The 15,778-nt window shown below is 48.6% G+C and overlaps 1 protein-coding gene across 4 annotated transcripts in view; it reads right to left on the bottom strand.

The window, feature by feature from the left end:
- Positions 1–15,778, bottom strand: part of EXOC6B (exocyst complex component 6B) — a 299,395-nt gene that overhangs the window by 72,205 nt on the left and 211,412 nt on the right. For all 4 annotated transcript variants that reach the window (XM_064712101.1, XM_064712102.1, XM_064712103.1 and 1 more), the window contains one exon: positions 10,314–10,455. In XM_064712101.1, the coding sequence (XP_064568171.1) occupies positions 10,314–10,455 (142 nt within the window). The remainder of the gene's footprint in view (positions 1–10,313; positions 10,456–15,778) is intronic.

Here is a 15,778-nt window from a genome sequence, read left to right as displayed (position 1 = left end):
CTGGATCCCTGGAAGAGTCCAGGCTAGGTTGGACCTGGGGACTTGGAGCACCCTGGGACAGTGGAAGGTGTCCCTGCCCATGGCAGAACATGGGATTGGATGATCTTGAAGGTCCCTCCATCCCAAACCATTCCATGATTCCCTGAGATCAGAGCTACTCAGCTCCAGCCAATTCCACTGACCAATCCCGCAATACTCCTGGTGCAATGAGCCCAAAGTGACTTCACATGTGTCCCTCAAAAACTGTTTTAATTAATCCTAACTGCAAAGGCATTTTAATGTAGTTTGCTGTAAAATTTGACTGCAGCCTGCCCGAGCCAGCAGGGAGGGAGGATCAACCAAACCCTCTGACTCTGATCTGCAAGGGATAAATCATCTTTACACATTCCCTCTACACCCCACTGTCCCATCTGGAACAATTATCCCGAAAGCCACATCAATCCTAAAACACTTTGGAAAAGCACAATACCTGAGAAACTGAAAATGTTTATAAGTGAGAAATGGTGCTTGAGCACCTTCTCAAGAGGTGAAACTCCTCTGGGTGACTCGGGGTCAGAGATGGCCCTGGGCTGAGGAACCCAACCATGATGTCCTGCCCTCCAAGGATGGGGTCACCTCATGTTCCTGATTACATTTGGAGAAATCCTGGAAAAGAAACCCTGGAAGGACTGCGAGGAAAACGAGTTTCTATTTTGGATCAAGGGCCTCACAGCTGTTCAGCATCTATTTAGGAGCACACACGGAGTTGGGAAATTTAAGATCTTCCCCAAAGCATGAACTTCAAATCCTCATGAGAAAATGCCTGTGATTGTGAATGTTCTCACAAGGCTGGTGAATTTATCACCGCTGTCGGCTGCTTGTGAGAAACCCAAGGCAGATTCCACTCCAAGCCAGATTTCATCCCAAGGCAGATTTCATCCCAAAACAGATTTCATCCCAAGGCAGATTTTATCCCAAGACACATTTCATCCCAAGAGAGATTTCATCCCAGGACACGGCTGCTCATTAGCAGCTCACCTTTAGCTGTCTGCCCATTGTCCCTTCCCATGGTTCCCTGCCTGTGGACAGGTTGGAACTGGATGGCTTTTAAGGTCTTTTCCATCCCAAACCAGTCAGTGATTCCTAAGGAACCGACTGGAGGAAGGCTGGGATAGTTATGAAGTGATGCTTCCCTTCAAAACTTAGGAAGGTCACACATTGAGCCCACACTGATTTCTGCTGCAATTTTCACCAAAATACTGAATTAATAATGCTCTGGAACCTTCTAGAGAAAGGTGGCCCTGCCCATGGATGGAATGAGATGGTCTTGAAGGTCCCTTCCATCCCAAGCAAATCTAAGAAATTCCTAAGGGAGCTACTGGATGAAGCCAGGAGAGTTATGGAGTGACAGTGGAAAACTTAGGATGGTGACACACTGAGCCAACACAATTTACAGCAATTCTCATCAAAAGATTCATCAACACTGATTTAACAAAGCTCTGGAACGTTCTAGGAAGAGGTGTCCCTGCCCATGGCTGAATGAGATGGTCTTTAAGATCCTTTCCAACTCAAATTCTACAATTCTGGCATTCTGTGATTGACATTTGAGAGGTGAAATGACATCCAAGCTGATATTCCCTGTGTCCCAGAAGAAATTATGTAGGAGCTGATAATCTTTGTGTCCAAGGAGAAATAACGTAGGAGCTGATAATCTTTGTGTCCAAGGAGAAATTATGTAAAAGCTGATATTCTCTGTGTCAAAGAAGAAATGATATAGGAGCTGATATTTTTCATATCCCAGAAGAAAGGAGAGAGGAATCCGGCCCAGACACTCAGAAAAGCTGCCGAGGAATGAATGCAATGTTTCCCCTGGGCTGCTGGAGAAGGAGCTGCACCTCCTGTAATCGCAGGTCACACTTTACATACCAATGCCACCAACCCATTCTGAAGGAGGAATGAACAAAGTCTCGGAGCAAAAAAGGGCAAACAAAGAGGAGAGCGGGGCTTTAGAGGACAGACACAGCCAGTTCTTCTTGGGTTTAATCTCCTCAAGCAGATTTCAGGATAATTTCCTTGGAACAACCGAGCGCAGTGTTGGCCTCAGTACTGTCGGATTCGTTCATTGTTCTGTCTTCACGACCAAGGCAAGTGGCAAACATAGCAAGCAACCTACAGAGCAGCCCCTTGAGCAGAAAATCACCGGAGAATAGAGCAGATCAGTATGCGGCTGTTTGTACAAAGCATTTAGCCAGGCTAAAGGTTTGAGGGGTTTGTGTTCAGGCCAAAAAAGTAATGTCTTTGCAAGGTCTACAGGCCTGGGCCACCCAGGGCAGGTCACAGGGGGACTCCAACCTCTCTTCCAAAACATTTCACTGATGAAAGAATCAAGGAACAGGAACCGTTAAGCCCTTTACAATGGACAAAGAATAAAGAGTTCAAAGGCACGGCAGAAAAGAGACATCCACTGTAAATTAATTAATTACAGCAAACGGGGGGATCTCCCTGTGCCCCTGGTGCGGCTGCGCACGCGGGGACGGGGCCTTGCATGGATTGAGAGGTAAAAATGGACCCAGACATGACTTCATCCCTCAAAAATATCAACTGAGGGCAAGATCTCCTCAGAATTACATGGGATTTGTGACAGCACCTCCGGGATGGAGGCTGAAGCGGCTCCCAGGGAAGGGAACCAATCTGCTCGTGGCCACGGATAACATCTGGGCAATTGACCATTGAGGAATCAGGATTCCTCAAGGAAGAATGGAGATCTTGAAGTCATCTTCCTTGGATAAAGCCTTGGAAGGCTGTCCTAGAAAAGCCAAGTAATGGGATCTCCTTGGATAAAGCCTTGGAAAGCCATCCTGGAAAGGCCAGGCGATGGGAACCCCTTGGATAGGCTGTCCTGGAAAAGCCAAGCAATAGGATCTCCTTGGATAAAGCCTTGGAAGGCCATCCTGGAAAGGCCAAGCAATGGGATCTCCTTAGATAAAGCCATGGAAGGTTGTTCTGGAAAAGCCAAGTGATGAGACCTATTTGGATAAAACCTTGAAAGCCAACCTAGAAAGGTCAAGTGATGGGACCTCCCTGGATAAAGCCCTGGAAGGCCATCCTGGAAAAGCCAAGTGATGGGACCTCTTTGGATAAAGCCTTGGAAGGCCATCCTGGAAAAGCCAAGTGATGGGACCTCTTTGGATAAAGCCTTGGAAGGCCATCCTAGGAAAGCCAAGTGATGGGACCTCCTTGGATAAACCCTTGGAAGGCCATCCTAAAAAAGCCAAGTGATGGGACCTCCTGTTCCGTATCCCCAGGAACAAAGTGACACCTTGAGGACACTGAGGCTGAAGAACAAATCCATGGATTCTGGAGAAGCTCACAGGTGGGAAAAAGTGAGAAATGCCGGGGAGGAACGGAGGCAAGAGGAACAGAGAGAAGAACCCAGTTCCCACCCTGAGCTTCTTCTTCACCCAATTTCCACACTGAGCTTCTCCTTCTCCCACAGCATTCCCACACAACCCCGCTCTGAAGCTGTTCCCCATTACAGCCCGAGCTCTCAGAGCTCGTTCCCATCTGGGTAATTTCAGAGAGCTGTGGGAAGAGGGAGGAGTCACCCAAAACACTCTGAACTGGGTCAGATTAAAGAGAAACTTCTCTCCCTCGCCATCAAACGTTCCTCTGATGGAACAAAGATGGGCCTGGGGTGCTGTCACTGCAGAGGAAGGAGTGGTCCCCGTCATGGGACACTGGCAGGGCTGAGGAGCACCCACAGCCCCAGGGGGGGACTCCCTTGGGGCTGACCACGAGATGTTTTCCAAGCTGAAGAGAAGGAAACTCTTTAGAAGGATGTTGGACATGCGTGACAAGAAATTTGGAACAGAATCCATAGGATTCTGACTTAAGAGTTGGGTCAGGGAACTCCACAGGTTCTCCAGCAACTTCCCAGCTCCCTCAGGGATTCTCCAGCCCCTTCCCAGCTCCTCAGTGATTCTCCAGACCTTTCCCAGCTCCGTTCCCTTCCCTGGACACTCTCCAGTCCTTCAGGGTCTCTCTTGTTGGGAGGTGCCCAAATCTGACCCCAGGACCTGAGGGGTGGACATTTCTCTCCTGATCTGTTCTGCTTAAACCTTCCCATCTCTCCAGTGCAACATTCCCATTTTTTCCCCCAAATCCCGGTTTTTCCTGGTGCACTGCCGCAGACAGACACCAGTCAGGGACATCCGTTTAACTCCAGCACCACAAACTCCAATCCCTGACAGATCACAGGTTGGAAGAACACCTGGGAGTCCTTGGGATCACGCCGAGGGAGAGGATGACTCCAGCATCATGGTCAAACCCTGGCAGCTCCCCCAAATCCCAGGATTTCCACATGAGATATTCCCACTAGCCAGATAAGGCAGCCAAGGAGGAGGTGGGGAAGGGCTGTGCCAGGATCCATGTGGGCATATTTTGGGACAATCTGTTGGGATGGAGAATTCCTCACTCCAGCAGAGACATCTGGGTGTGTGCCTGGCTGATCCCCAGGAGAGGGCCTGACTAAAAATAGGGTGTTTAATGTAATCTGAAATATAAATTTTTAGGGCTCTTTTAATTTCCCATAAAGCAGCAGTTAAAAGAGTTTGGAGATTATGGAATTGCTCATTTTATGGTCTGAGGATTGTAAAAACCCCTCAGCCACTGCTGGAACCCGTTATGGAGATTGGAAACACTTCCTAGGAGTGAGAACAGCCCCGTTTCTTTGGGATTTTTCAGCTGACATCCCCAAATCTGGGTTGTTCCATTTCATTCTCACTATGTCTGAGGTAGAGGGGAGATGGAAAAATTATGCATTTATCAAATTATGTTTATATATATGGATTTTATATATATTTATATATAAATAAAAATATAAATATTATATAAAATATATTTATATATTTTACATATGAAATAATATATATAAATAAAATAAATACATATATGTGTGTGTATATATATATATATATATATATATACATATAGGGATTTATCAGTTCAAAAAGCAGAGCGTGGCATGTAGGCATTTAAAAATCCCATTGCATTGTTAAATCTTGGATTATGGATGCATCCTGGGAGACAAAAAAATGTCTAAAAAAATTAAATTTCTTTTCTGAAAAAAAGGAAATTTACAGGTTCCAAAAAATCTTTAGGATTTTTCTCCCCTCTCCAGGGTTTTTTGCTTCTTTTTAACCCAGAAGTGGCTCCTAAATGGAAACACAAGGAGATGTGTCCCACTGAGTCTTTCCAGGCAGCTCATTTAAGCCGTGCCTTAGTCCAGGTTTAAAAGGGGGTGAGAGAACCTCACCATCCCAACTCCTGCCCTACAACACATCCCAAATCCACCTCCAGCCCTTCCCTGGAGGCACTGGTGCCATCCAAGCACTCAAATCCATGGAAAGCTGCTCCCAAACACCTTGGAAAACACCAGAAGATGCTCTCCCTGACCCCTCAACACCCTGAATCTCGTCCAGGATTGATCCAGCTGGACACTCCGTGGTCTCACCAGGATAAACCATGGAAAACAGCTCGGATTTTACACAGGTTTCTCCCATCACAAGCAACCCAAAAGGATTTTTACAACGTGGCTGCTCTGCTATTTTCTCCTCTTTCACACCAAAAATGCTGCTGATTATGGGATACCCACATGAGGGAAACATGGAATACCTGGCTCTTGGGGTCTGTTTAATTCACTGCTTCTCTTTAGTCCTACAACAGCTTCCTTTTGGAGGATCAAATTAATAAACTATGCCTAATATACAATAAAATAATTTCCTTCATTCACCTCACCTCTCTTTTAACCAGATTATTTTTTCAGCATTCACAAACAAAACCTTAATAAATTCCTATTTATTAAGGTATAAATAGGAAGCTATAAATTCCTGCTATCAATACAAGCTATAAATTCCAGCATCAAAACTCTGCAGCCCCAGTCCCTCATCATGGCACTCACTGGAAGTGCTCCAAACAGACATAAAATCCTATTTTAATGTGTAAGTGCAAGATGAAACTGCTGGATTGGGAAAGGTTTGGGAATTTGGGGGGAGGAAGAGGATGAAGGCAGAGGCACAAACTGGTGCTGGGAGGATGTTGACATTCACACCTGTGCTTTCAGATACAAAAAAGATTAAAAAAAACACCGAAAAAACCAGGAATAAACCCCAACCTTGCAAACTGAAACTTATTTTCTGAATACACTCCTTCCCTCTTGGAAATGGCTCATCCCAAAATTCAAACCTTGATGGATTCCTGCTCCAAAATAACCAAATGAAGTGACTCCCAGGCTCAGCAGAGCCCCCAGACAGACGCGTGGGGATGAGGGGCACGGATTTGCTGCTGGAAAAGGAGAAGGATTTTGTCTGTTCAGGGCTGACAGTGATGGATGGGGAGGATCCAGCTCCAGCATCCATCTCCATTCCCTGTTCCAGTGGCACCTTGGGATGGGGACAGGTCCCTGACCCTGCTGCTGCCAGGTTGGCGTCACCTGCTCCGGGATGTCTGAGTGCTCCCAGCTCGGGCTCCACAAACAACAGGAATTTAAGGAATTGTGCTTTCCAACCTGCTCTGAAATCCCATCCATCTTCCTTGGCAGCAGCAGCTTTTAGGGAAGAGCTGCTGCTCCATGATCCACGTTATGGATGGGGTGGAAAACTCCTGGGTTTGGAGTGTTTGGAGCCAAAAAAACCAGGGAATTATTAGAGATGACAAACGATTCCCATTATTCCCAGTTGTCCCTCAGCAGACACCCATGGGAGCACAGCTGAGGGACACAAATGAGAGTCAGGAATTCAGGGATTGAGGCAGCACCAGGAGGAAAATCAGGCATTGCTCTGTGAGTTATGGTGCAGCTGCAGGATCTGGGAGGGAATAGTTAAATTTGGATCCTTCTCCCAGGCTGGTCAGCTGAGGGCTGGAAAATGGCAAGTGGATGTTAAAAAAGGGAAAGACACGTGTTGGAAACAGCAAAATTCCTGCTGGGGGGTTGTTGCCAGCAGTAAATTTAATCTCAGCATTGATGGGGGCAGCTGAAGTAAAATCTGGTCAGGAAAATGTTGGATAAAGGGTGGAAGAACTTGGCTTGGCAATGGGAAGTGCCAGGGGATGATGAAACCAACAGCTGATGTCACTGCCTTGGAGATATGGAAGTGTCCAAGGCCAGCCTGGATGGGCTTGGAGCACCCTGGGATAGTGGGAATTGTCCCTGGATGGGCTCTAAGGCCCCTTTCCACCCAAAGCATTCCAGGATTCTGTGATAACACCCAACATCCCAATCTCCACCTCAACCAGGAAAGCCAAAATGCAGATATTTGGGGGGAAAAAAGTCCCTAAAATACCCTAAAATCAAAGATCACCTGAGGGATTCTTTAGGAACTCTATCAAGCTCTGGGTTTTCAACCACCATGGTCACGAATCCATCCCAGGACGAATCCAAACAAATCCAACCAAGGATGAATCCCAACAAACCCATCCCATGATGAATCCCAACAAATCCATCTCAGGAAGAATCCCAACAAATTCATCTTAGGAAGAATCTCAACAAACCCAGCCCAGGATGAATCCAAACAAATCCCCACCATTATAGATCCCAACAAAACCATCCCATGATGAATCCCACAAAGACCATCCAAGATGAATCCCAAGAAATCCATCTCAGGAAGAATCCCAACAAACCCATCCCAGGATGAATCCCAACAAATCCCTCCCAGGATGAATCCCAACAAACCCATCCCAGGATGAGCCTCAACAAACCCATCTCAAGAAGAATCATAACAAATCCATCCCAGGATGAATCCCAGACAACCCATCCCAGGATGAATCCCAACAAACCCATACCCATGATGAGTCCCAACAAATCAATCTCAGGAAGAATCCCAACAAATCCATCTCCCTCAGAGGGAAGAGGATCCTGTGCAGGGGTGTGTTAACTCTGCCTGACTTTAATTCCAAAATCAGGATTAAAAACTGCATTTTGTCTGCTTTGGGCTCTGGTTTTTAACCCTTCCACTGAGCAGGACAAGCAGCAACTTGAGGACAACCAGAGAATTCCAGCCCCAATTCAGGTGGGTGCCTGAAGACCCAGAAGGGGCAGGTTTGGGAGCAGAGCCCTGAGGGTGGCACCACGATGCTCCTGCCCTGAGGAGCTGCTGTCACTTTGTCACAGGACACCTCATCTCCAGCACTCTGACCTGGCACAGAGCTCATCCCAAGGACACCTCATCTCCACCACTCTGACCTGGCACAGGGCTCATCCCAAGGACACCTCATCTCCACCACTCTGATCTGGCACAGGGCTCATCCCAAGGGCACCTCATCTCCATCACTCTGATCTGGCACAGCTCATCCCAAGGACACCTCATCTCCACCACTCTGACCTGGCACAGAGCTCATCCCAAGGATACCTCATCTCCAGCACTCTGACCTGGCACAGGGCTCACCCCAAGGATACCTCATCTCCACCACTCTGACCTGGCACAGGGCTCATCCCAAGGACACCTCATCGCCATCACTCTGATGTGGCACAGAGCTCATTCCAAGGACACCTCATCTCCATCCCTCTGACCTGGCACAGAGCTCATTCCAAGGGCACCTCATCTCCATCCCTCTGACCTGGCACAGAGCTCATTCCAAGGACACCTCATCTCCATCCCTCTGACCTGGCACAGAGCTCATTCCAAGGGCACCTCATCTCCATCACTCTGACCTGGCACAGAGCTCATTCCAAGGACACCTCATCTCCACCACTCTGACCTGGCACAGAGCTCATCCCAAGGACACCTCATCTCCATCACTCTGACCTGGCACAGAGCTCATCCCAAGGACACCTCATCTCCACCACTCTGACCTGGCACAGAGCTCATCCCAAGGACACCTCATCTCCACCACTCTGACCTGGCACAGAGCTCATCCCAAGGACACCTCATCTCCACCACTCTGACCTGGCACAGAGCTCATCCCAAGGACACCTCATCTCCATCACTCTGACCTGGCACAGAGTTCATTCCAAGGACACCTCATCTCCACCACTCTGACCTGGCACAGGGCTCATTCCAAGGACAAAACTCCCCGCAGAGAGCACAAGGGGCTGAGGCTGGGAGAGGACCGGAACTGGTGAAGAACATCAACTTCTTCAGATGCTCCAAGCCCCATCCAACCCTGCCTTGGACACTCCCAGGGATGGGGTAGCCCCAGATTCTCAGAACGAGTCATAAACTGATTTTTGATTTATGCACTCCAATCCCTCCTGGTTTTAAAATACTCCACCCCAAAAAGTAGGGATGGTTTGGAGAGCATCAAGGCAGCATTGAAGAGGAAAAGGAGGAATAAAACTTGGATCTCTTGGAATCCTGTGTGCTGAAGATGCTCTGGGTGAGCTCTGTGGGCACCACCACCCCCAGACCTTGGCATGGCCACACCCCTGACCTGGGACCCCAAACACCAAGGGGCACAGCAGTACTGTAGGATTTTACCCCAAATTTGGGATGCTGCTTTGGGGTTACTCCTCTGCAGGTTGAGGGAAGGGACTCTGTGTGCGCCATGGTAATTTTGACGAGAGGTTCCATTTGATTCCTAATCTGCCCTATTCCATTTAATTCCCAATCTACCCTATTCCTTCTGATTCCTAATCTATCCCATTCTTTTGATTCTTAATGTATCCTATTTCTTTTGATTCCTAACCTATCCTGGCATTTCTTTTGCCATTTTAAATAAATATAAATATAAATATAAATATAAATATAAATATAAATATAAATATAAATATAAATATAAATATAAATATAAATATAAATATAAATATAAATATAAATATAAATATAAATATTCAGTTGCAGATAGATATAGATAGATATAGATATAGATATAGATATAGATATAGATATAGATATAGATATAGATATAGATATAGATATAGATATAGATATAGATATAGATATAGATATAGATATAGATATAGATATAGATATAGATATAGATATAGATATGAATGTAAATGTAAATATAATAAGAAATAGAAATAGAAATATCATTTTAATAGAAATATGTTAATGTCACACATAATTTAATGCAATGCACTAATAATTCTTTTTGATTTATACCCTGTAGTAACTTTAATAAAAACCTTTTCTTCATTTTCTCCTGTCTGGTCAATAAATAACTAATTTTATAAATAGAGCTGATGGACCACCCTTAAAACTCATGGGCCCAAATCCCATTCCAGGTGTGGGCCACCTCGATTTAGATGTTCCCCAAACCCCTGAGCCTGAGGCAGAGCAGGGATTCCCCCTGGATTCCCAAGCCGAGGACAGGGACAGGGCTGGCTGGGCTCTTACGTTCGCACTCCTCCACGTCCAGGTTGAACTGGTGCAGGGCCCCCAGCGTCAGCTGCCTCACCTCGGCCTCCAGCAGCAGCTGCAGCAGCGACGTCGAGAGGTGCTTGCAGGCCGACATGCAGGCTGTCTGGGCCACCTTCCCCTGCAGGACAAACGGACACTCATCAGCGACACCAGAGCAAAAGCCACTGCAGAACTTCTGCAGAGCAGCCCCCTCGGTAAAGCCACCAGCACAGAACTTGTGCAGAGCAGCCAAACTTCCTCAGTAAAGCCATCAGTGCAGAACTTGTGCAGAGCAGCCAAACTTCATCAGTAAAGCCATCGCAGAACTTCTGCAGCCCAGCCCCAACCTCCTCAGTTAAAGCCACCAGAGAACTTCTCCGGAGCAACCAACTTCCTCAGTTAAAGCCACCAGCACAGAACTTCTGCAGCCCAGCCCAAATTTCCTCAGTAAAGCCACCAGAGAACTCCTCCAGAGCAGCCAAATCTCTTCAGTTAAAGCCACCAGAGAACTTCTCCAGCTCAGTCAAACCCCCTCAGTTAAAGCACAACACAACTTCTGCAGCTCAGCCAGAACTCCTCAGTTGAATCCACCTGAGAACTTCTCCAGCATCCTCAGTGTGTCCCATCTGTGACGGGATGTTCCCACAGCGCTCAAGGTCACATCCACCCTCTCCCAAGGGAATTCCCTCTGGAAGTGCCCATGGTTGGGGGAAGGGTTAGGCCTTGTTGGGTGTAGCTGGGAAAAGCTCAGATCCAGGAGAGCTCCAGGGTGCTCAGAGCTCAAAATGTTCTTGTCACATCCTAACACGGGCAAGACAGCATCCCATTGATTATCAGGGAATCATGGAATGTTAGGGATGAAAGTGACCCTAAAGCCCATCTCATTCCATGGCAGGGACACCTCCCACTGTCCCAGGTTGCTCCAAGCCCCAATGTCCAACCTGGCCTTGGACATTCCCACCCACAACCTGATCCTACGGCAGGTAGAGGGTCTGCACCAGGAATTAACCCCATAAAAATGGGGAAATCCTTTGGGACCAGAGCAGGATTTAGCTCAACCTCTCAGGCTGACACCACAGGGAATGATCCCCATGCCTGCGTGTGCAACGCCACCAGGGAGGTTTTGGATCACGGTGCTGCCCCGAAAACAGCTCCAGCAGGAGATTATCTCCTCAAACACTCACAAAAGACTCTTAACACGCTTTCCTGGCACCAAGGCGTGGCTTAGGAGCTCTCACCGACTCTCAGGCGCGCTTTACAAGCTCTGTTTAAACTGGGATTAAACGCGGAGTTTACGCCGCGTTTCCAGCTCGGCACCACCGGTTTCGCTATCGCGGCGCGGCAACGTTTGATCCCTGTGCTGGGAAGGGCTTTTTTCCCAGCTCTGCAAACTTGGTTTGGATCTTCAGGCCACATCTATCTTCAGCAGGAGGGAAGGATGGGTTTTTTATTTAAAAAAGGAGCCGAGCCGTGCGTTGCAGGGCAGGGTGCTCCATCTCCGGCTCGCCGCCGCTCCCAGGCTCCGGAGCGTCCATCACTCACCTCCCAACAAACACCTGCACCAAAATGAAGATGAAGCATGGCAACCATAAAGTTTAGCAGAGCTCTGGGGTTTTTTCTTTGCTTTTCATCATTTGTTTGTGCTTTTCTGACACGCTGGGTTATTTAAAACCCTGCTCGTGCCAATTCCTCATCTCCGAGAGCTGCGGGAAGTACGGCGCTGCCCAGCTGTGATTTTTCTTCATTAATTCCAACAGACACACGAAGTTTTTGCTGTGGCCGAGGAGTTTTGACAGAATCAGGGAAAATCCTGAGTTGGGGGACCCACAGGATCATGGATCCAAGCCCTGGCCCTGCACAGACTCCCCAACAATCCCACACCATCCATGTGAGAGGTAATCAAATGCTTCTGGAGCTCTGGCAGAGCCCATTCCCTGGGGAGTCTGGGCAGTGCCCAGCACCCTCTGGATGAGGAATCTTTCCCTCAAATTCAACCTGAGCCTCCCCTGGAACAGCTCCAGGCATTCTCCAGGTCCTGTCCCTGTCACAGCTGCCCCTTGGGAGGAGCAAATCCCAATGAGTCTCCCCTGAGCCTGCTCTGCTCCAGCTGGACATTCCCAGTGCCTGCCCTCAAGCCCTCCATGTGTCATTGGGATGTCCCAGATGGAAGCAGAGGATGTGAAATCGGAGCTCTGCAGCCAAGCCCTGGAACCCTGATGAGGACAGGGGATGGGGCTCCTGACCCTTCCTGGAAATTTACAGAGGATTGTAACTCTTGGAGAAGCCCTGGAGGTTCTCACTTCCAGGTGAACCATGGAATGGTTTGTGTTGGATCTTAAATCCCAGGTGAAACCAAGCCCCAATGCCCAACCTGGCCTTGGGCACTGCCAGGGATCCAGGGGCAGCCACAGCAAATCTGGGAATTCCAGCCCAGACAGCAATTCCTTGCCAAGATCCCAGCCCAATCTCCCCTTTCCCAGTGGGAGCCATTCCCTGGCTCCTGTCCCTGCAGGCCTTGTCCCCAGTCCCTCTCCAGCTCTTCTGGAGCCCCTGCAGGGACTCTGAGGATTCCCCGGATTTTTCCCTTTTCCAGGGGAACATCCTTCAGGATGAACTCCATGAGCTTCCCCTGTGCTCACCTCTCCAGCCTGCCCAGGTCCCACTGGGTGCCCTCCTTTCCCACACCACATAAAGGAAAAGCCCCAGGAAGGTTTTTCTGCCCCTACTGACCAAAATTTCAGAGGAACAACCCCAAGCAGGGGTCAGATCAACCTGTCAGGAACCCCAAGGGTGACACACACCTGCCCGGGGCACCAAATTCTGGCCAGGAGAGAGAGAATGAGAAGTGACCCCACGAGTGGGTGAAAAGGAGCCAACAATTGAGATTAAATGTTACATAATTAAGCCCCAAACAGGGAAAACGGAATGGGAAAAGCAATTTCATCATCAGCACCACGACTCTGAGAGGCTTCCCTGAACAGAAGGAGCACTTCAGGATGTTCCTTATGGGAATGTTACCTCAGGACTTATCCAAACAAGCCCAGAAGCAGCTTCTGGCTCAGCCTTCTCTCCTTCTGCTTCCACACAGGATTAGGCCAAGTCTAAAACTGTTTCAGGTGCAAATGCCCACTGTCCTCATGCTGAACCTGAATCTTCTCAGGCCAGCTGAGAACATGACCTTTAACTTCCATTATCCTTGAGGTTTAGACACCTAAAAGTCTTTTCTTTTAAAAATACCCAGTTTTTCCTCTCACAGAACACATGGATGCCTCACAGTTTAGATCCACTATTATCTGAAGAAAAGCAAAAGTATATGGAATTATTTTTTTTCTGCTTTTTAAGCCTGAATCCCTTTCCCCCCCTTATTTATTATCAGAGAACTCAGAGATGCCACAGGAGTTTCAATCACGGTGTTAAATGTCTGCTCAGAGAACAGAAGGTACCACCAGGGATGAGCAGCAGCTCCTGCCCTGGGCACCGAGATTTAAAACCCTCCCAGAATTTATGGCTTTCACTCCTTATAAATAAGACCCGACTTAATCCTTTCCTGCCTCACCCCTGCGCTCCACGAGTTACAGCAGCTCCTTATAAAGTCAGCCCTGGCTTGTGAACATCAATTTCAGGCCATTTCCCCGGGAATACAGCGGGAAATCTGCTGGATAAGCAGCTGCTGCTGACAGGAGACAAACGAGCGCGCGGCCGCTGATATTTCAGCGCTAATAAGCTGCCGCTGCGGCTGAAGGCTGTTTGTATTCCCGCTTGGAATGGCTCTGGCTGGCAGGAATCGAGCACATCCTCCTGCCACAGATGCCCACCTCGGCACTCAGGAGCTTATTTACGATGGGGTTTCGCTTCATGGTGTGGGTTTTTTTTTTGCCTGGTTTCTTTTTTTTTTTTTTTTTGAGTTTTCCTGTAGTGCTGGACTCGCTGGACTTGCCCAGGACACACAGAGCTGAGTTTGGCATGGACGTGTTTGCCACAGCCACAACCCTCCCAAAATCATTACCCAACCCAACCCTCCCAAAATCATTACCCACCCCAACCCTCCCAAAATCATTACCCACCCTAACCCTCCCAAAATCATTACCCACCCTAACCCTCCCAAAATCATTACCTTCTTGAAATGGTTACCTGCCCCAATCCTCCCAAAATCCTTACCCCCCCCAATCCTCCCAAAATTGTTACCCATCCCAACCCTCCCAAAACTGTTACCCTCCTGGAGTTGTTACCCACTCCAACCCTCCCAAAATCGTTATCCATCCCAACCTTCCTGAAATCATTACCCTCCTGAAATGGTTACCTGCCCCAATCCTCCTGAAATCATTACCCACCCCAACCCTCCTGAAATTGTTACCCAACCCAACCCTCCCAAAATCATTACCCACCCCAACCCTCCCAAAATCATTACCCACCCCAACCCTCCTAAAATTGTTACCCTCCTGAAAGGGCTACCTGCCCCAATCCACCCGAAATCATTACCCACCCCAACCCTCCCAAAATCATTACCTACTCCAACCCTCCCAAAATGGTTAGCCTCCCAAAATCATTACACTCCTGAAATGGTTACCCGCCCCAATCATCCCAAAATCATCACCCACATCAACCCTCCTGAAATCATTACCCTCCCAAAATCATTACCCACCCCAACCCTCCCGAAACGGTTGGCTACCCTCCCGAAACGGTGCCCTGCCCCACCCTTGGTGGCGGTGCCAGGACCTGTGCCCTGGCACGCAGCGGGATCCCCGAGGTGTCGCCGCGGCCGTCGGGAGCTCAGAGGAGCCGCCGCGCTCATCCGGCCCCGCGCTAATTCCCTGATGATTTTCGGGAGCGTGGCAGAACCTGGGACACTCCCAAAGGCTGTCCCTGTGCCAGCACCCTGAGCAAGCACTGGTGACGTCCTGATCCTGCTCCCCAGAGTGGCTCCAGCCCTGTCTGGGTTTCAGGAACAGCTTCTCTTCTCCAGGGCAACACCCCTCAGGATGAACTTCATGAGCTTCCCCTGCGCTCACCTCTCCAGCCTGCCCAGGTCCCACTGGGTGCCCTCCTTTCCCACATCACACAAAGGAAAAACCCCAGGAAGGCTTTTCTGTCCCTACTGACCAAAATTTCAGAGGACCAATCCCATTACACCCCAAGCATGGGTCAGATCAACCTGTGGAGGAACTCCAAGGGTGACCCACACCTGCCCTGGGCACCAAATTCTGGTCAGGAGAGAGTGAATGCCCAGACATCCTGGTCACTCCAGCTCAGGAACAATTTGTCCAAAGGGCAGGATGAGATCTGGACAGGGATCAAAGAGCAGGAATGCAGCCCTGAGCTGAGCACTCTGCAGGGAAAGGGGAAAACAAATACCTCAAAAGGCACCAAGGCTCCTTTACCAACGTGGCAGAAAACTGAAGAGCTTCAAACCACGCAAAGCAATCCCAGGAACAGCTCTGTGGGGTCATTCATTGTTTAAGACC

Source organism: Zonotrichia leucophrys, chromosome 4, assembly GCF_028769735.1.
Source record: "Zonotrichia leucophrys gambelii isolate GWCS_2022_RI chromosome 4, RI_Zleu_2.0, whole genome shotgun sequence".
In the NCBI taxonomy this organism is placed as follows: domain Eukaryota; kingdom Metazoa; phylum Chordata; class Aves; order Passeriformes; family Passerellidae; genus Zonotrichia; species Zonotrichia leucophrys.
This window is presented reverse-complemented; position numbering and strand designations above follow the sequence as displayed.